This window comes from Hyperoodon ampullatus (genome assembly GCF_949752795.1).
Source record: "Hyperoodon ampullatus genome assembly, chromosome: 11".
Classification (NCBI taxonomy): Eukaryota; Metazoa; Chordata; class Mammalia; order Artiodactyla; family Ziphiidae; genus Hyperoodon; species Hyperoodon ampullatus.
Window position 1 is genome coordinate 20575171 of NC_136924.1, and position 21178 is coordinate 20596348.

The 21178-nt window shown below is 35.6% G+C and overlaps 1 protein-coding gene across 1 annotated transcript in view; it reads right to left on the reverse strand.

Moving 5' to 3' along the window:
- Positions 1 to 754: 754 nt before the first annotated feature.
- Positions 755 to 21178, reverse strand: part of CDK17 (cyclin dependent kinase 17) — a gene marked incomplete at its 3' end in the record, with an annotated part of 44470 nt that continues 24046 nt past the window's right edge. The window contains exons 5-16 of the mRNA XM_079715969.1: positions 19474 to 19530; positions 18372 to 18486; positions 17490 to 17584; positions 17104 to 17166; positions 14735 to 14858; positions 9752 to 9872; positions 7411 to 7508; positions 6800 to 6905; positions 4479 to 4521; positions 3338 to 3428; positions 1318 to 1395; positions 755 to 792 (exon numbers count right to left, since the gene is read on the reverse strand). Coding sequence (XP_079572095.1) covers positions 755 to 792; positions 1318 to 1395; positions 3338 to 3428; positions 4479 to 4521; positions 6800 to 6905; positions 7411 to 7508; positions 9752 to 9872; positions 14735 to 14858; positions 17104 to 17166; positions 17490 to 17584; positions 18372 to 18486; positions 19474 to 19530 — 1029 coding nt within the window. The remainder of the gene's footprint in view (positions 793 to 1317; positions 1396 to 3337; positions 3429 to 4478; positions 4522 to 6799; positions 6906 to 7410; positions 7509 to 9751; positions 9873 to 14734; positions 14859 to 17103; positions 17167 to 17489; positions 17585 to 18371; positions 18487 to 19473; positions 19531 to 21178) is intronic.

Genomic DNA, 21178 nt, shown 5'->3' on the forward strand with positions numbered 1-21178 from the left:
AATATGCAGTATATATTTCTAAAATGAGAAAAAATAAAAATAAATAATTTTGGTGCTTTAATTTACTGGTATTTAATGCGAGATCCCCAAAATGTCAGATATTTACTTGCTTGAATCAACTTCTGCATCACACGCTTTCCTGAACATAATGTGCTTATCAATTTCTTACAACTCTGTTCGCCAATGTTCAATCAAAAAAATTATATAGCATGAATGTTAAGAGTGTTCAAGTTGGCTCACTTATTTTACTGTTAAGCAAAGCTGGATTTACATTCCAGGAAACACTGCAGTTTAATTTTAAAAACAAACAAAGAAAAAACGCAGCAGTAAAACAATTTGTGAGGAGAAACAGATGCATTCACGTATAATAAAGCCACTGCAACTTCTTCAGGCATTCAACTGTTGTGTTAAATAAACAGACAGTAGTTATTTAGCAGCAATGATTCCGCAATAAATAATGCATTGTGTTTCTCAGTCCTGCACAAAAATTGCAGCTACAGTTACATCAATAGCTGTAACCTACTGGCTCTAATGGCAGAGAAGACCTTAAAACCAACTGTACAAAAAAATTGTCACACTGTGACAACAAATATAAAAACAATTTGTAGGTCTGAAATAAAAAGACTCCACTGTGAAGAGGACAGTGTAGACAAACGAAGATTCCAAGTCCACCAAAAGAAATAATTGCCTTCAGATCTGAGTCCTTGATTGGTAAGAAAGGCTGGGGGCTGGGCTTGAAAGCATGTTACCAGACTTAAAAGAGCATGCTCTGTCTTCTGTTCTTCCCATGTCCTAAAACATAAAGTCATTTTAGGAGGCAGTTCAAGGTTCAGTTTTATCCCACATACAGTATTTGTTGACTCTATGAAGCTAATGTTCCCACCAGCAAAAGCTAATATTCCACGGTAAGGGTGATCAGCACTGTCTTAAATGACCCTTTTGTTGATGGGGTCAGTCTACAGCTTCTATGCTTCCAAGTGATGAACCTGATGACTAGGAAAGCACAAGATGTGTCTTCTGCCTCAGGTGCCAGGGATGGCGTGTGCAGTGATCAAGCCAGGCCACTTGTAAAAGGTCTTTGTGCCATCTGCAGCTTTCAGGATCCCTGATTTGACTGAGTCAGATTTCTCTCTGAAGAATTACTGAGCTGCCCACATCATACAGGAAAGTATGTGCAATGCTAAACATACACAGCTGTGGAATGCACTGTACATTGTTTTTTACATCAATAATTTTACCGATCAATTTATAAACCCAAAACTTGGTTCCACGCAAAATTTCATGATCGACACGTGAAATGGTTTATGACAAACACACCTGTCTCTGGATAAGAAGAATTTCGAAAACCCGGGTCCTTTTGCAACTGAATCTCTTTCAAACTGAATATTGATACACCTAAAATGCACAGACAAAAATTATCAGATGAAAGTCTATCATTAAAGCAAATATAACCCAACTATAGACAAAATATCTAAAAATGTATACTGATTCAACATGAAACATTTATACTACATTTACAAGGTTACAGCCCTGCTGAAATACTTTCCCTTTTGTCCCAATGTCTTAAGAAAACCAAACCAAATAACCTCTCCCTCAGAACCTTTCTCTCCCAGTTCTGCCTTAAATCATGCTTTGAGTATGTATTTCTCTAAGGAGAATGTCCATTGTCTATTTCTAGGGCTTACTGAGGTTGGAAGACCTAATCAAAATGTATTACTCGGTTTTATTCTCTCTGTTCTTTATCTGTCTCCTTATGATGGTGTGAAGGTCAAATCCTCAAACTGTCTTCAGAATTTTAGAGAAAAACAAGAAATGGGTTTGTACACCTCACCCACAACTCAAACTATAAAACTTGGTATTAATAATGAAATGTAAATATCTTAAAAAACACTTGTAATTCATCCTTCTTACTTCCATCTCTGCCAGAGAGGTAGTCTTTCATTAAAAAATATCCAATAGGGGCTTCCCTGGTGGCACAGTGGTTAAGAATCCACCTGCCAATGCCAGGGACGTAAGTTTGAGCCCTGGTCCAGGAAGACCCCACACGCCGCGGAGCAGCTAAGCCCATGTGTCACAACTACTGGGCCTGTGCTCTAGAGCCCTTGAGCCACAACTACTGAAGCCCTTGTGCCTAGAGCCCGTGCTCCATAACAAGAGAAGCCACCGCAACGAGAAGCCCACACACCACAACGAAGAGCAGCCCCCACTCACCGCAACTAGAGAAAGCCCGTGCGCAGAAGACCCAACGCAGCCAAAAATAAATAAACTAATTAAAATATGTATATATCCAATACGTTCTAAGTGAAAAGTCTTGAGGAGTCTTGATTCCAATTAGAAAACCTTTTAGTGAATCAACAGTCTAGTAAATGAGAATGGGAAATTAATGAAAGCTTTTGGCTGTTCAGTTCCCAAATATTCTCTTAATTCCCCACTCACCTTGCTAATTTTTTTAAATTTATTTTTGGCTGCATTGGGTCTTTGTTGCTGTGCGCAGGCTTTTCTCTAGTTGTGGCAAGCTGAGGCTACTCTTCGTTGCAGTGCGCGGGCTTCTCACTGTGGTGGCTTCTCTTGTTGCGGAGCATGGGCTCTAGGCACAGAGGCTTCAGTAATTGTGGCACGCGGGCTCAGTAGTTGAGGCGCACGGGCTTAGTTGCTCCGTGGCATGTGGGATCTTCCCAGACCAGGGCTCGAACCCGTGTCCCCTGCATTGGCAGGCGGATTCTTAACTACTGCGCCACCAGGGAAGTCCTCAACTTGCTAATTTTAAAGTAAAATATTGGGGTAATTTATAAGACACTTCTGAGTAAAATCAAGCAGTTACCTCAGGCATGAGAAATCAGCTATTTTAGTGACAATATGCTCACCAATGTCATGGGGATGGTAAAGTCAGAGTGAACACAGTAAAGGAAAATCATCTTCACATCTTGAAAAGGAAATTTACTTCCACAAAAAAATCTTGTTTTGGTTGTGCTTCATTACTATTTGCTTGAAATCCATTTTTAACAACTCTAAATCAAAGCAATCCAGATTGGGCCTAATGACAACGTCTATCATCAGATGGCATTTTCCAACTTAAGTCAAATAAGACTAATGATCCACATCTAAGTGCTACTGATTTCTTACAGAGTTGTGGCAATATGCTCAGTGTTAAAAGAAATAAATTAAAACAGGCAAGTAAGACATACACCTCCCTTTAAGGAATTCTGATCTAATTACAGAAAGACCAGAATTTTAGGCTTAAAAACCAACCATCTTCCTAAATCCCTAATTCACCCCAGTCTCCAAACCTGGATAAAAATAAAGGGGGTGAGGGAACGCACTCTAGAATCTCTCTTACTTTCAGGTAAAGCATGTATCCTTGGTCCCAGACTTCGAAAGTACACATGTTTCATGGCCTCTTCTGCTGAAACCCTTTTCTTAGATTCATACTGTGAGAAACCAAAAAAACTGCTTCATTAATTTTTTTCTCTAAATACTGGAAAAAGTGTGTGCAAGGGGGAGGGGACACACACACACACAAATTAGCATTTAAGCATTTAGAGCTACTCTTGATTACTTAATACACTGACTATTATTTTTAAGAACCAATTTGGAGTACTATGTTCTAATGTGAGTTACTACTGAGATTATGTAGCAATGATTATATCTCAGTTACAAATTTCCAAGATAAAGCTGGATCTTAACGAAAAATTTAGATGCCCTATATTTTCTGAAGTGATGAAAAAAAGCAAAATATCTGACTTTCGTGTTACTTTTTTTCACGAATACCAAAGGATTACTGGAAATATACCTAATGCCTTTATGAAAGACATTATTAAATTACCTATTCAATACCCATTTCCCTTTTTTCCTTGACGAGATAATGTAGATTTGTTTAAGGTATCCATGCTTCCAACTCTGACATATGAATCATGACTATTCTAAGTTTAGGCTAATTATGGCAATCCTGCTCCCCAATTCTCAGTCTCTCTTACAATTAATATTCTGGCCTTAGGAAGATTTTGGAGACCTAGGAAGAAGTCCTTACAGGGGTTTTTGGAAAAGCCTTTGCTTTCCAGATACAAAAGGACTAATGCGACTGACACACTCTTATCCTCTCTCTTCTTCCTGCTCTGAATGAAGATATGGATGGTACTTGGGAGGTACAACAGCCTGTAAGGCAGTAGTATAAGGAAAAGAAAGAGAACGTAAGAAAACAGGAATTGCAGAGAACATGGCCTTGACACAGTTGATCAGGGCCAGCAGCTAACTACCTCAGACTGTTCTAGGCTACAATGAGAGACCCAGACACATTAAGAGAAACCATAATTTTTTTTCACCTAAGCACATGTCTTAAGCAAGCTAGATACTACCATAATCTTATTTGTCATGACAAATATTTGAGGGAGGTATTACTGATCCCATTCTACAGATGAAGAAACCAAGGCTCAGAGAAGTTAACAGACCATTTAACAATTATAAAATAAGATATAACTTACCTGAAGAAATTTTGTTATCAACTCGATTCCTTCAGAGTCTAACCTAAAAACATCGAAAGACAAGTAGCAATTTATTCTTTTTTAATCTTAGCTGATAGCAACTTTTCAAATAAAACTATTTTCCAAATGTTTTTATCTGCTAAATTCAAGTGCCCTAAAATAGCACACCTTGCTGCTTTCAAACAGACTCAAATCTTTTATCCTTAGAAATTTATTTTGCTACTTGTTTAAGAAGAAACCACAAATAACTGGGCATCAACTCAAATGTTCAATATTCAAGAGTTAGATTATTAAAACTACAGAATTTTTTAAAATCACCATTCTGTCTCAAAACAAAATAACCTCTATTATTGAAAAAGCTTCAGTAAACTAGATCTGTTTTCATAGTGTTCCAGTGAAGGCAAGAGTACAAAAGCATCATTTTCCTATTATACGGGTGAAAACAAACAATTAAGTAACCCCAAAATATATCACTGTGGTTCAAGATAAACAGAGACGAGTCATTCAACAAATTTTTACAGGGCGGTCGGCTGAGCATTGGATACTAAGAGCTATAAAATTCAATTTAAATATGCCTCAATAACTTTATAAAACTTCATTAAAAAGGGATACAAAACCAATCAGATGGTCAATAAAGACATAATTACAAGGATGAAATTAATAAAACAGGGAGTAGAGGGTTTAGGGGTTATCTTAATGAGATAATCTCTTGATCAAAAATCACTAATTCTACCTTGCACTTTCACTGGCAAAAGCACAATTATGGGGAAAAAAAAATCCCTCCCTTCCCCCCTAGTGCTTAGTCGGTACTGTAGACGCTGTGGCATAGAAATTCTCCAGAGTCTTCTCATCCTTTGCAGTTTGCCATTCTGACAAATAACCAGAACTCCTTGGCCATAGACAAGCTAGGTGCTAAGGTCATAAAGAATGTGCTTTAAAGAGCTGCAACCTTTTATACTGGACATTACAACATATATACATATATATACATATATATATGTTGTAATGTCCAGTGTAAAAAAAAATATAAAAATAGGATTTATGCTATTTGGGAGAGACACATACAAAAAGTCTAACACATTATTCTTCCTAAGAAAGTCTGCTTAGAATATTCTTAGTTGCTATAGTGACAAGAGCATCAATTCACATAAAAACTTTCAAAATATTTTTGGTACCAGAATGGTTTTACTATTCTATGGAACTAGAGTGAGTGTGTTATGTTGTGAGCTATGTGAAACAACGAAACAGATATTGGCCTTATTTGGTATCCTGGTGCCCTTTTCACTTTTTTCTTAAAGAAAGATGAAAAAATACAGTCAAAGGGGTTATTCTATGTTACTTATTAAAAATGTAATACATTCCATAAGTAAATATGTTGTGAAAAAAATTTTTTTAATAAATATTTATTTTTGGCTGGGTTGGGTCTTTGTTGCTGCGCATGGGCTTTCTCTAGTTGCGGTGCATGGGCTTCTCATTGCAGTAGCTTCTCTTGTTGCGGAGCACGGGCTCTAGGCACCTGGGCTTCAGTAGTTATGGCATTTAAGCTCAGTAGTTGTGGCTCGCGGGCTCTAGAGCACAGGCTCAGTAGTTGTGGCGCATGGGCTTAGTTGCTCTGTGGCATGTGGGATCTTCCCGGACCAGGGCTCAAACCCATGTCCCCTGCACTGGGAGGCAGACTCCCAACCACTGCACCACCAGGGAAGTCCCCTGACTCAAATTGTAATGGGAGTCTTGGATGGATCTGAGGTAGGTCTGAAAAGAAACTTTAATCGGATGGTCAACATATAGGATATGAAGGGTCAGAAAGAGTTTATATTCTTCAAATACAAATTGTCATTAACATTGACTGAAATGCTGATGGGTCATCTTGTGTAGGAGTCAAGATTTTACTTATAACACATTCTTAGGTTTTTCTAAGTAAATACATATAGAATAATTGTGTAGAAAGCAAAGCAAACTTCATCATGGTCTTCACAGTACTGAATAAGGCATTAATCAATGACTTCTTTCTGGGAAATGGAACAATCTACATAAGCCCTAGAATTTTATTATATATATTCTATATTCATTTTATTTACAGCTCAATTCTGTGGACTCACATACTTTGGTAATTCTTGCTCACTGAATTATAAAATTAATGACACAGGAAGGAAGAAATTAAATCCTAAAATATTTAAGAACTGTGTATGTGTATCACATATTTTTCCCTGAATCCTTACTGTGGCTAATGCTTCAAGAGACCAAAAAAACAAAACAAAACAAAACAAAAAAAACAACAGGTGGGTTCCCCCCCTTTCACTTAAAGAGGAAAAAAAAAATACCTGGGTGCATGGTTAATTAGAGGCTGTGGTTTATATTTTGGGAAGTTGTAGTTCTTGAACTCATCATTTGAAGAAACACCTGGCCAAGTTTCCTGAGATGGAGTTCCTGAATTTAAAAATATATATATTTATAAATATATAGAAATTTTTATACAGGCAAATATATATAAATAGGGAGAACTAAGAAAGCGTCTTAAAGAACAATTTATATTTAATAGATAATTTGATTATTTCAACTGAAACTAAAAAGATAGAAATAGTAAACATACAGACTTTTTTTTTTGGACTAAGCAACGATGCCATAAAAATGTTGTCTAATTGACACCTAAGTTAAAATATTTCCTAATAATGTGCTAAAAGTCAATTTTCAATAATATTTCTCTTCTCTGTTCTTCCATACAATCATTATTGCAAAGGTAGAACTTGGTAAATAAAAAGCAGAAGTTACCTAGAAAGGATCTATCTTTATTGTAATTATGCTAATTATAATTCTTATAACAGCTATTTATGTTAGTCTCAGTATCAAATTTATAAATATATTTTTTAAAGATATAGTCTTATCTAGCTACTCAATTATATGTAACAAATCACTGGGAAGAGAGTTCTGTTACCTAGCAGTCGGAAAATTAAGTGCAGTTCATCTTCCACAGTTGATCCTGGAAACAGAGGTCTTCCAGAAGCCATTTCAAAGAAAATGCAACCAACACCCCTACAAAATGTAGCATTAAAAAAAAAAAAAAAAAAAAGATGAGCAAACCATTTATTTATTATTAAGCACAAGAATCTTTTCCTTAAGGTTGCCTCTCTGGAGAATTTTGTACTAGCCTGCTAGAAAATCTGCAGAGATTTTTTTTCAGATCCGACTAATTTCTTAACATTTACCCTATTTGTCTCAACTTCCATACTGCCTCATCCATTTTCTCCACTTAAAATGTCCAGCCCTCCTCTGCATGATCCTTGAAGAACACCATTAACAATGGCTAATAGTGATATAAAGCTTACTATGTATTAGGTAGTGGTTAGCAGGGCTAGGGAGAAGCAAATATTTCAAGATGTTTTTATGCAGGAAGCAGAGACAGAACACATAGATGCAGGGTGAAGAGTGTGTGAGTGTGAGTGTGAGTGACAGCAAGAGCGAGAGTGAGTGAGAGAGAGGGAGAGAGTTAAGAGAAGGAAGAGAAATGGATAGAGGCTCACTAAATAGATACTGTCTTCTAGGATCTGTGTGAATACATATCAGTTTAAGACACAGTCCTTCTTTTGAAGGGCTCACAATCTAGCAATTACATAATAATTTAATTTTATATTTTAAAATGTTATATAGGGGGCTTCCCTGGTGGCGCAGTGGTTGAGAGTCCGCCTGCCGATGCAGGGGACACGGGTTCGTGCCCCGGTCTGGGAAGATCCCACATGCCGCGGAGCGGTTGGGCCCGTGAGCCATGGCCGTTGAGCCTGCGCGTCCGGAGCCTGTGCTCCGCAATGGGAGAGGCCACAACAGTGAGAGGCCCACGTACAGCAAAAAAAAAAAAAAAAAAAAAAAAAAAATGTTATATAGAAGATTAAATAATGGAGCCACTATGGAAAACAGGATGGTGGTTACTCAAAAAAAATGTAAAATAGAATTACCATATGATCCAGCAATTCTACTTCTAAGTATATAAAAGAATTGAAAGCTGTGACTCAAAGAGATATTTGCATCTACAACATGGGTGAACCTTGAAGACATTTATGCTAAGTAAAATAAATCAGTCACAAAAAAACAAACACAATATGATTTCACTCATGAGACACTTAGAAAAGTCAAATTCACAGACACAGAAAGGAGAATAGTGGAGGGAGAGGGAAATGGAGAGTTACTATTTAATAAGTACACAGCTTCAGTTTGCAAGATGGAAAAATTCTGTAGACTGATGGTGGTGACGCTTGCACAGCAATGTAAATGTATTTAATGCCAGAGAACTGTACACATAAAATGGTTAAAATGGTAAATTTGGTTGTATATATTTTTCTACAATTTAAAAAAGTTTAAAAAAGAAATGTTACATAATACAAAAATTATATAAATGTTCAAACCCAAGACAAAACAGAACAAAGTATATGATTTATCACTATACTAAGAGTGCAAGCAATAAGTATAACCACAGTTCAGAGGAAGGAATTACCACGGGAGGCTAGGTTATATTCAGAAAGGATTTATGAAAAACTATGTTTTGAAGGCCCTAGGCACAGGCCCCAGTTATAGAAAAAGAGCAGGCATTCCAGATGGGTGAACTAGTATGAACACAAGAGCAAAGGTGGGAAAACCCAGGCTATTTATGAAATATAGTGAGTAGCCACTTGGCTAAAAGGAAACGTTTGTGGAGAATAGTCTGAAATAAACTGAAAAAGGTAGTTTAGAGACATTTTATGGAGATCAAGTATCAGATTGAAGAATGTACCTTATTCTATAGGTAATAAATGGGGAAGCAGCAAACATGTTTAAATAAAGGAGTGTCATGATCAAAGTGCTATGTGAGGAAGATGCCTACGGTAGTTTTTCAATATTATTTTTAGATCAACTTAAAGCAAGTGGGTTTTGGTGAATATTAAATGATGATAAAAATAAATTTTGTTTTAAATTACTATGTACCAGACACTCTTCGAAGTGCTTTATATACATTAGCTCATTTGGTCTTAACATTATCCACAGAACAGCCTTTTAAAGTAGTTATTGTTACTATTCCCATTTCCTTAAATGAGGAAACTGAGAAACAGGCCAATAATTTCAATAAGGTTATTGTATAGCTCTAAGTGGTTGAATTGGTATTTAAACCTAGGTGATCTTACTTGCCAGAACTCTTAATTGTTGCTTACGTTTTATCTCCTTAAAGCCAAATATCTATCGGTATGCCCTGTGTTAATGGCTACATTCTTTCAAAATTACAAATGGCAGTAACATCTGCATATATTTACCACATGTCAATCTGTGTTGAGTACTCTGAGGAACCGAGAAGCACATCAGGCGGCCGGTACCACAGTGTGACAACTTCATTTGAGTAGGTCTTTGTGGGAACTGACTTGGCTCTGGCTAGTCCTTCACAGGGAAAAGAGAACAATTAAGAAATAGCTGGAATGCATTTCCCAGTCCATATTCTCACCATGCCTCCAGTCACAAGGATGCCTGAGATGGCTACTCTATACCTTTTTGAGGCTTAACAAAATTAGTTTTATGAATTTTTTTTTGAGTGTGCGTGGTCTTGGGTCAGCAAATCCTATTATTTATTAAACTAAATAATAATAATTCCACATTCAGAGACCATGCTTACTTTTATGAGTGAATGCACCTGGTACAGTATCTGGGCTAATCTAAACTTGAGATACCCTCCTTCTATCCACAAATTATTATGCCAAAATTATTTCCCACTTGAATTTAAATTAATGCAAAACAAGCCAATGACATTCGTCACCTTTTAACCTGATTCTAACTTCCATTTGCTATATCAATTCTTACCAAAAACCATGAAGTTACTGGTTCATGATCCTGTTAAGTTTTATTGACAATTCCCTTGCAGAAGTTTATATTTAAAGAAAGTTTCCTTGGAATAAACTACAATGTCATTCTGTACTTTCTAAGTTTTAAGTTACATGGTTAATTTTAAAATAAGGTGAACCTCACTGTCTTTGGATATTATTAATTGCTGTAGATGACGTAAAACACGAACCATTCCTTTGCCAATTTAATATGAAATTCACTGATTATCTAGAAATAAAGGCAAGAGTTCACAACTTTATCTCTTGAGCCACTGGCGTAAGAGAGTTGCTTTTATTACCTCTACGCCTCCCAATTCTGATCACCTAAAGAAGTAACTTTAAAAGATATATGAAGAAATATAAATTTATTTTAACATACAGTTTATTTCAAACAACACGGAATAATTAATTTTTAGGCTGTGATTTCTGTTGTGTGTAACTATTGTATCTGATTAAAATATTAAATAAGAAAAATGTAATAAAAGGATGATTCAATACTTTGTTAAACTGGATAAAGCCACCCAAATGAAACCAGAAATTTAAAAAATTAGGCAGTACTCATACTATTTTCATTAAGTATAAGGGCTAAAGGATGTAACTGAAACAATGTTGACACTGTTTTATTACAGGTTTTACTCTACCATCCCAACTTGGTAAAATAAATTCAACAAATTTTGATAATTAGCAAATGGAAGCAGCTTTCTGATTTCTCTTCCTGATGTAATACTGGGTTATATGGGGGAAAGGACAAGGCTGCAAGTTTGCTAATACTATACATATAACATCAAAGCAATTGCAGTTATAGTTTCCTCAGTACCTTATACTCCACCTCCTGAGAGAATTCTAAATTATGCTGCTTGCTCAAACAGGCTTCTGATTCAGTTCACAATTAGATTTGCAATTTTGGCATGAAATGAAATACACAGTAATTTCTTCCAAACCAAATTAATCGTGATATGGTATTATTACATAAACCATTTTCTATTATTAATGAAAATGTCTATTTATGTTAATACTTCCCTGATCACAAGAAAAGTAGGTCATAGAGATCAAGAACAATTTATTGTAAAATACTCAGTTATATGACTCTCCCTTACTTGTGTCCAAAGTATACTTACTATGAAACCGATAAAAAAAATAAATAACTAAAAGCAATAGAGACAAAATTCATTGTACTATCTCATGGAATAATTAGCTTTTCCTGTTGGCCTGTGGACAGATAAAATTTGCTTGGCTTGGTTTGTAGAGGTAAAAAGCAAAATTTAAAGCACTCATAGTATTCCCCACCAAAAGTATATTTTTGATGGCTTTTGCCATTCTTTTTGCATATCTTACAGCCAAGCAGGGTTCCTCCATCACTGCCATTCATTTGGGGATTAAGGAATAAGGAGCAGTAAATGCAGCCTGGCCAGAACAATTTAAAAGAGGGGCAGGGAAGAGAGAAAGAGAGTAACAATCACTAGGAAAATAACAACATGAACTAGGCCCTAGAGACTCCATGTAAGCATATGGAGATGACTTATAATTTCTCATTTAGACTCACGTGACCGACCCAATTCCTTTTAAATAGCAACCTACCTTTCAAACAAATGGAAAAGTGTTAAATGAATAAAAGTATAGGAGTTTTCAGAACAAATTCACCACTTAATAACAGTGAATTTTTAATCTGTTACTAACAGAGTAACACTTGACACACTAATATTTATCACATTAATGAAGTATTCCAAAAGTAAAACTACTACAATCACTTATGAAAAATGATAAATACTAACTATGGAAAACTGCATGGGCTTTTAAAAACTAACTTCTGTTACAGTACTCAAACTCTCAGAATGTGGAATATTAAAAAAAAAAAGTTACTATATGGAGTTCCTTCAATATAAAAAAGTTTACTCCCTAGAAGCCAAAAACATGTAATTTTATTTCACCTTTCTAGTCCCTTATAACTGGATTAGCTAAAGAGAGACAGACAGACAGCTACTAATTAAATTATTAAGCATATAAATAAATACAAAGCATGGTGGCAGGGACTTCCCTGGTGGTGCAGTGGTTAAGAATCTGCCTGCCAATGCAAGGGACATGGGTTTGATCCCTGGTCCAGAAAGATCCTGCATGCTGCGGAGCAACTAAGCCCATGCGCCACAACTACTGAGCCTGTGCTCTAGAGCCCGTGAGCCACAACTACTGAAGCCCATGCTCCTAGGGCCCGCGCTCTGCAACAAGAGATGCCACTGCAATGAGAAGCCCACGCGCCACAACGAAGAGCAGCCCCTGTTCGCTGCAACTAGAGAAAGCCCGCACAGCAATGAAGACCCAACGCAGTCAAATGAATAAATTAAATTTAAAAATAAATAAATAAAACTATTTTTTTTTAAAAAAAGCATGGTGGCAGGCATATTAAAGGAATCCCCTTCAGTAATGACATTTAAACTCTTTAGTCTCAGGACCCCTTTTAGGCTCTTAAAAATTATTGAGGATCCAAAGAGCTTTTATTTATGTAGATTATATTTACTGAAATTTGCATATTAGAAAAACAGAAAAATCTAAAACTTCTTCCTTAAAAACACCATTTATATGTTAACATGCGTATTTTTATGAAAAATATTTTTTCCAAAATAAAATAAAAATTAGTATGAATGGCCTTGTTTTACATTTTTGTAGTCTATTTTAATAGAAGACAGTTGGATTCTCCTATCTACTTTTTTTTTTTTTTTTTTTTTTGTGGTACGCGGGCCTCTCACTGCCGTGGCCTCTCCCGTCGTGGAGCACAGGCTCCGGACGCGCAGGCTCGGCGGCCATGGCTCACGGGCCCAGCCGCCCCACGGCACGTGGGACTTTCCCGGACCGGGGCACGAACCCGTATCCCCTGCATCGGCAGGCGGACCCTCAACCACCGCGCCACCAGGGAAGCCCCTATCTACTTTTGCATTCAATCTTTTGTGATGTTACTTTGCAGTTATATATAAAGAGAATCAGGTTTCACACGGATGCGAAATTGGAAAGAAGAGCATTTTAATAGCCTTTCTGATAATTGTGCATATACTTTTTTGATACTACATCAAAATTAGAAAATATTTAGCTTCTTAAGGATTATATGGTTACTTGGAACTATATCAATCAACTTCTAATACTTTTGCTACATTAAAATTCACTGGTCTATCCTGCACTTTAAATGGATATTTTACCTATGCATGATTCTGTAATACGATGCATTGGTCATCTGGAAAATACTGGTTCTCTAGGCTATTCAGATATTACAAATGTTTACACATTTCTTTAGCATATCAAAAAAAATCATATTTGTTAACGTCACCACTGATCTCACCAGAAAAGTCTTCAAGTACTGGGAAGCTATCAAATTCAAAATGGCAGATCCAGGGCTTCCCTGGTGGCGCAGTGGTTGGGAGTCCGCCTGCCGATGCAGGGGATACAGGTTCGTGCCCTGGTCTGGGAAGATCCCACATGCCGCGGAGCGGCTGGGCTCGTGAGCCATGGCCTCTGGGCCTGCGTGTCTGGAGCCTGTGCTCCGCAACAGGAAGAGGCCACAGCAGTGAGCGGTTCGCGTACCGCAAAAAAAATGGCAGGTCCAAATTTCCAAAATCTAGTTTTTGCTTGAAAACTCAAATTTTACTATTGTCAAGAAATACTTTCACAGTTGTTTTCCTTGAAATGATAAGGCTCACTTCATTCATTTTTTAAGAAAGCATCTGCCAAATACCTAAGTCTGAGTAACCACAGTTTGTCTATTGGTCATTTTTTTCAAGTAAAAATGATACTTCTTAAAATAAAAAGGTGGTGGGGTGGGCTAGTTCAGTTTGCACTCATATGATTACACAAGCACTTTTCCTTGAAATAACCATAGTATTTCTGTGTGCAGCAAATGTGTTTTATGTATATTTCCCATTTCATCACACAAAATACTAAAAAGACATCTACTCAAAAATGGAGATTTAATAAAATTTAATACATTTTACTGCTTCATCTGATACCTCTTAAAAAGTGTTTTCCTACAAGTGTATAGTGGTGAAGAATACAATGGCTACTAAGTATAGTTTGGTGAGAGTGCCTTGATTTATACTAAGGGTACCAGTAGCTTTATCCCTTCTCACTTTTGGATAATCAACGCAAATATTAACACAGTGAAGAGGGCAAGTAAACTTTTAGTATAATTTTGAGAATATATTATACCTTTGGAGATCCCCTGAAAGGGTCTCAGGACACTTAGAGGTCTATGGACCATACCTGAGAACCAATGCCTTTTAGCATTCACTAATATAACTCACCACCAAAATTTTCAAATATTTTATTCCACGAGCTATGGAGAACACTTCCAAACTCACATAAAAGCAATCATACAGTGTCAACAGTTGTTCTTTTAAACTTAAACACCTGGAACTATTTATAAATATCTCATACATTCCATACCAAAATCTGCTAGCTTTAATTCTCCTTTTTCATTAATGAGGAGGTTCTGTGGTTTTAAGTCTCGGTGTAACACCTTTCTTCTGTGGCAATATGCCAAACCACGTAGAATTTGGTATAAAAACAGCTATGGAAACAAAAAATAGAAATTAGTCTTACAGATAATAAGATATACTTTGGTATAAGTTATGGTAAACAGAAAAGCAACTGGCTTAGAACAGTAAGAGAAAAAAAAAAAGGAACCACATCCTTTTCCTTACATACCTGTTGTCTGAATTTTACAATTTATTATTCTATTTGAAGTATCTACGTATTTTTTTAGAGTGAACAAAGCGAAATGAAACTTTGTCTTGGTAGCAATGGTTCACTTGTTACTGAAAATGACTTTAAATAAATGTACCTCATAAATTTACAGGCCTACTAATTAGGCTTACAGTTTAATTATGAAATTCTGGCAAAACAAACAACCTTCTACCATTACCCCACACTACTCCCCCCAAAAAAACCTAATGTGGGACAACGTCTTTAAAATAAGGCAAAGGAATTGGTGGTTTTATGAACATTCTGAGATGTCAAACAGAATGGTGTTGCATAGCTCTGGCAAATTATGTGCTATAAAAATAACCTAAAATAACCTAAACCAGCTTCTATCACCCACCTTCTGGGTACTTTACTTTCAGCACCTCCTACTCAGCCTTCAAAATCTGCTATGATTCAGAAAAGGGAATTGGCACTGTAGAGCTCTAAATGGCTTTTTGAGAAAAGCAATTCCTATAAGGCTAATGGGAGACTTTTTGTTGGTGGAAAAAAGAATATGAAACACAGGAGGTCTTTGATTCTTTGTGGTTAACAAAGAAGAGGATTCAGGACTGTACCCTTGGTTTTCTTCAAGGTGAAAAATAGCATGAGAACTTCAAGAATAAGCCAAGGCAGCAGGTGAACAATGGGCCTGAAGAAATTCTAATTAGCAGAGTTTCTACACTCTACATACTCATGTGTTTTGAAAACTCTTAAATTACTATTTCCAAATATTCCCGTTACTTTTTATGTTTGAAAAAATATAAGGGGCTAGTTAAACAGAGAATAAAATACTCTACAACTTAAGCCAGGAATGTAAACCTGGCTTAAGACATATAAACTTCTCAAATCTTTGTCAAGTTATGATGATTAAGGACAATTTTCCAAATTACTGCTAATATGAAAGCAGGAAAAACAACATAAAAGCCACAAACAAAAATAAACACAAATGAGATTCAGTACACCTTGCAAAACAAAATGTGAAATATGATGAAAACAATTCTCATAGAAAATATATGGAAAGAGACTTAAAGCCCTATTCTAAAATTCTTAGCCATGTGTTACCCATATGTTTTGAACTGTCTTTTACTAAAAGAAACTGGCCCTCCTTTATACCAAACTTAATTGTTTTTAAAAGTATATAAGTTTAAAGTTATTACCTACAGAATTGGAACTGTCTCAAAAATACAGCAGGGACAGCCTATTTTCAGAACAGTTTCTCACAAACTGTTGACTAAGTTTGGATAAATAAGTCTTTGCTAAATTTGGAGTATATCAGGTCAAAGAAACCTACTGTAAGAACACAACTGTATCAAAGGTTTTTATTTGATTTTACTTTTACTCTTGGGTTTCATCTGGCACTATTATACCAAACTTTTCTAGCATTACTTGCATCTTTAGATATTTTTCAGATAAGAAAACATATAATTATGTTACTTTTCCTCCTGACAGTACAGAATGGTATTTCCACTCTAGTATTCATAATACCTATGCAGGTTCCTGGCCTTACTCATTAGATTAGTACCTTGAAAAGATGTTTTATAATTAAATATCATTCTAAATACTTTAGGGGAGTTTGCCATGTAAAGGAGGCCCTTTGCAGAATGCACTAATCATCTTCATTGATCTTAATCATTTGGATTTTGATATAATAGGCATGTCGTTTTCTTTTTAAGCAGAATATACCTGTAAATGTATTCTACATATATCTAAGAGAATCAATGTTATAATGTGAAAGGAAATTGTCAAAAGTTTTTGTTTTTGTTTTTTTGGAGCAGAGGAAGGTTTATTGCAGAGCCAAGCAAGGAGAACGGGTAGCTCGTGATCAAAATCCTCAAATTCCTCAAAAGTACTTTTTAAAACTTTTTAAATGAAGTAGCTCTATAAAAAGGTCTGATTCTAAGAAATACTACAGTGTAGTAAACAGAAGTTCTGAGTAAATATGTTCAGAGGACAATAACCTATTTAAAATGCCTAACAGAAAATTCTGAAGCATATTTCATACGTAATGTAGTTCATCTATGCTTAAGTGTTTGTACTTTAAATAAAATTTAAAATGACACACTAAAGCATACCTTAACATTGTGCATACTCATGATGTTTCCACAGTCATCCATGTACTGTTTTAGATCTTTATCCTGAAAAAATACAGCACTTTACTATGTGATACATAGTTTTGAGAAGGCATGACTGATTTACTTAATAGCATTTAGTTAAAAAAAATTTTTTTTAAATTGAAGTACAGTTGATTTACAATGTTGTGTTAGTGTCTGGTGTAAAGCAAAGCGATTCAGCTATAAATACATATATATACATATTCTTTTTCAGAAAAATAAGTTGTTTTTTGAGGAAAGATACTGAATGCACCACACATAATTTAATTAAATACTAATAACAATAATGTCCCCTGGGCTGTTACAAAATCCAATTTGCTATGTTTTATCATTTAGTAAATGCTTACCAGATACTCAAAGACGAGAGTCAAAGATTTATCTGTGTGAACAATGTCATGCAACGTTACTATATTTGCATGTTTTAGATCCTTTAATAGTGAAACTGCAAAACAGAAAAGAAAACCAATTACTTAATCTGTGGTAGCCAGTCTTTTTAAAAAAAATCCTAAGTTTAACATATGAATGATTGAGTTTAGGAGTCTCTTAAATTTAAAACAATAATCCACCAAAGGGATTTGTAGTATAAATTTTAATAGAATCAATTTTTTTCTTTTCTTTTATGGTTCTGGGTTTGATATTTTTAATACTTAAATTATCCTCAACATTACATTAATACTCTCCATGACATCTTTTTTTCTCAAATGTTAACTTATCCAGACTTCTAGGATTAATTTAGACATAAAGTCCAAGGTACCTTTTTTTCCTCCAAATTGCTTGTCAGTTGCCTCAAACTATTTTCTGGATAATCTTTTTTAAAAAATTGTACCATTATATAAATATATTTACATCCTGTATATACTATTTATAGTTAGCTTTCCCCCATGCACCAATATGTAACATTTCCCAATGTCAAATATTTGTCTGTGACAACAATCTTTAATGACTTCATATCATTATAAGCGGTACAATAATATATCTAACTAATTCCTTTTATTAAATATTTCAGCTTTAGATATTGCTTCCCCCCCGCCAGGGCCTTGTTTTATTGTATTCTTTCTCCTCAATGAGATGCCATAAGCTGTAGTGGCATATATTTTCCAGTCATGTACTATTTCTATATCTGAGCTCCTTGTACTTACAAAAAATGAACTCTTATTACATAGCTTTGGTTTTAAAATATTCTATATAAATTTCATAATACATTCTGCTCACAAAAGTACAAATTATACCTTCTCTTATTGCTGTGCAGGGTGCACCTTCTTCATGTTCCAACCGGATCTCTTTCAATGCCACCAAATTCTCTGTCAATTTACTTCTTCCTTTATATACTGTTGCATATGTACCCTACAAAATATATTTTTGAAAGACACATCAAAAATATCATGAGTCTATCTATATCATCTATACAATAAAGAGCCCTAACTAAATTTCTAATTTCTAAGCATGTGTTAAATTCCATCTTGCAAGGAAAACCCCACCATGATTAATCTTGGTTTTCCTATAGCTAAGAGGACTTTCAGTTCCATACGCACAGCTTCCCTACTCTTACAACCCTACAGAGTGCTTCAAAGGTATGAAAACATAGGGAGAATATTTAATTTACTTTTTGTACTTCGTATTAGATTAATAACTGAATCAATAGATTTGGAATCAAAGGTACTTTAACTGCAATGGTATGTGGAGATTGAGGAAATTAATTAAGCACAGTAAGTGAAAACTGAAAATTTAACTAACATATTGTGAAACTACCCGTTTTCAGACTTTTCAGAATCTTTGTATGCTAGAGCTCGCCTTTAAAAAACAAATATATTCTATAGATTTCTTCTATCATTTCCAGGATAGTTCTCAAACTCCCTTAAGGCCTCCCTAGTAACTAATTCTATTATTTTCTTCTCACTTTCTCACTCTGGGAGGTAGATCATTTCAAAATTAGTCAGTACTAGTAGCAACTTCAAGAAAACCAAGGTCTTATGGGTCAAGAATTTCCTTAACCTTTAATGAGATGTGTCTTTAACCTTAAAGATAGTATTTTGATTTTTCACGAGTTTGAACACATGCAATTTCCCACATGACGGCACAAAGAATACCAGGAAGCTAACTAACAAATAAATGTCTATTTTGTTACCAAGAAAGGACAATATTTTATGCTTCAATAGCAGGTTATAAAGCTATTAAAAAAATCCATTTCTTCTCACACTGATGGGATGATTTCAAGAACTAAAGGGTTTTTCCTTCTAACATTCTGTTGCTTTTTCAGAACAAGATATAATCTTTTAGATGATGAACAAGAAAAAAATGCACCTTACATGTCTGAAATAAGTATTAACTTACCTCTCCAAGCTTTTCCAATTTGATGTAGGTTTCCATTTTTCCAAACCCAATTTCTGACTGAAAGCAAACAATTATAAATTTAGTATTCTTAAAATTTCAATTCATCACTGCCTCAATTTCTGAAACTCTCCTGCTCTGAAGAGTGTCTTGGAATAGAAAAATCTGATTATAATTAAATTGTTGAACATCTGTCAAATTTTAAAATAAATTTTAAAAACTGGAACATTCAAAGGTTCAAAAATATCAAAGTTCACAATTAAAATTGTCAACCCATCTTTTACACAGATCGATTAACATTCTGCTATAGGGACTTCCCTAGTGGCGCAGTGGTTAAGAATCCACCTGCCAATGCAGGAGACACAGGTTCGATCCCTGGACAGGGAAGATCCCACATGCCGCAGAGCAACTAAGCCTGTGTGTCACAACTACTGAGCCTGTGCTCTAGAGCCCACAAGCCACAACTACTGAGCCCACATGCTGCAACTACTGAAGCCCACGCACCTAGAGCCCGTGCTCCGCAACAAGAGAAGCTACCACAGTGAGAAGCCCACGCACCGCAATGAAGAATAGCCCCCACTCGCTGCAACTAGAGAAAGCCTGCACACAGCAACGAAGACCCAACACAGCCAAAAATAAATAAAAACAAACAAACAAAAAACATTCTGCTATTATCAAAACTACAATAAGGTATCTATCAGCTAACACTGGTCAGAATGGGCATCATCAAAAAACCTACAAACAATAAATGCTGGAGAAGGTGTGGAGAAAAGGGAACCCTTTTGCACTGTTGGTGGGAATGTAAATTGATACAGCCACTATGGAAAACAGTATGGAGGTTCCTTAAAAAACTAAAAATAGAATTACCATATGATCCAGCAATACCACTACTGGGCATATACCCAGAGAAAACCATAATTCAAAATGATACACATACCACAATGTTCACAGCGGCACTATTTACAATAGCCAGGACACGGAAGCAACCTAAATGTCCATCAACAGAGGAATGGGTAAAGAAAATGTGGTACATATATACAATGGAATATTACTCAGCCATAAAAAGGAACAAAACTGGGTCATTTGTAGAGATGTGGATGGACCTAGAGAGTGTCATACAGAGTGAAATAAGTCAGAAAGAGAAAAACAAATATCGTATATTAATGCATATATGTGGAATCTAGAAAAATGGTACAGATGAACCGGTTTGCAAGGCAGAAATAGAGACACAGATGTAGAGAACACCGTATGGACACCAAGGGGGGAAATGGGGCCACGGGTGGGGGATGAATTGGGAAATTGGGATTGACATATGTACACTAATATGTATAAAACAGATAACTAATAAGAACCTGTTATATAAAAATAAAAAGAAAGAGAAAAACAAATATATATTAATGCATATATGTGGAATCTAGAAAAATGGTATAGATTACCTTATTTGCAAAGCAGAAATAGAGACAGAGACGTAGAGAACAAATGTATGGATACCAAGGGGAAAAGGGGTGGGGTGGGAAGAAATGAGAGATTGGGATTGATACATATACACTACTGATACTGTGTATAAAATAGACAACTGAGGGGACCATACTGTATAGCACAGGGAACTCTACTTAATGCACTGTGGTGTCCTAAATGAGTGGAAATCCAAAAGGGAGGGGAATATACGTATATGTATGGCTGATTCATTCTGCTGTGCAGTAGAAAC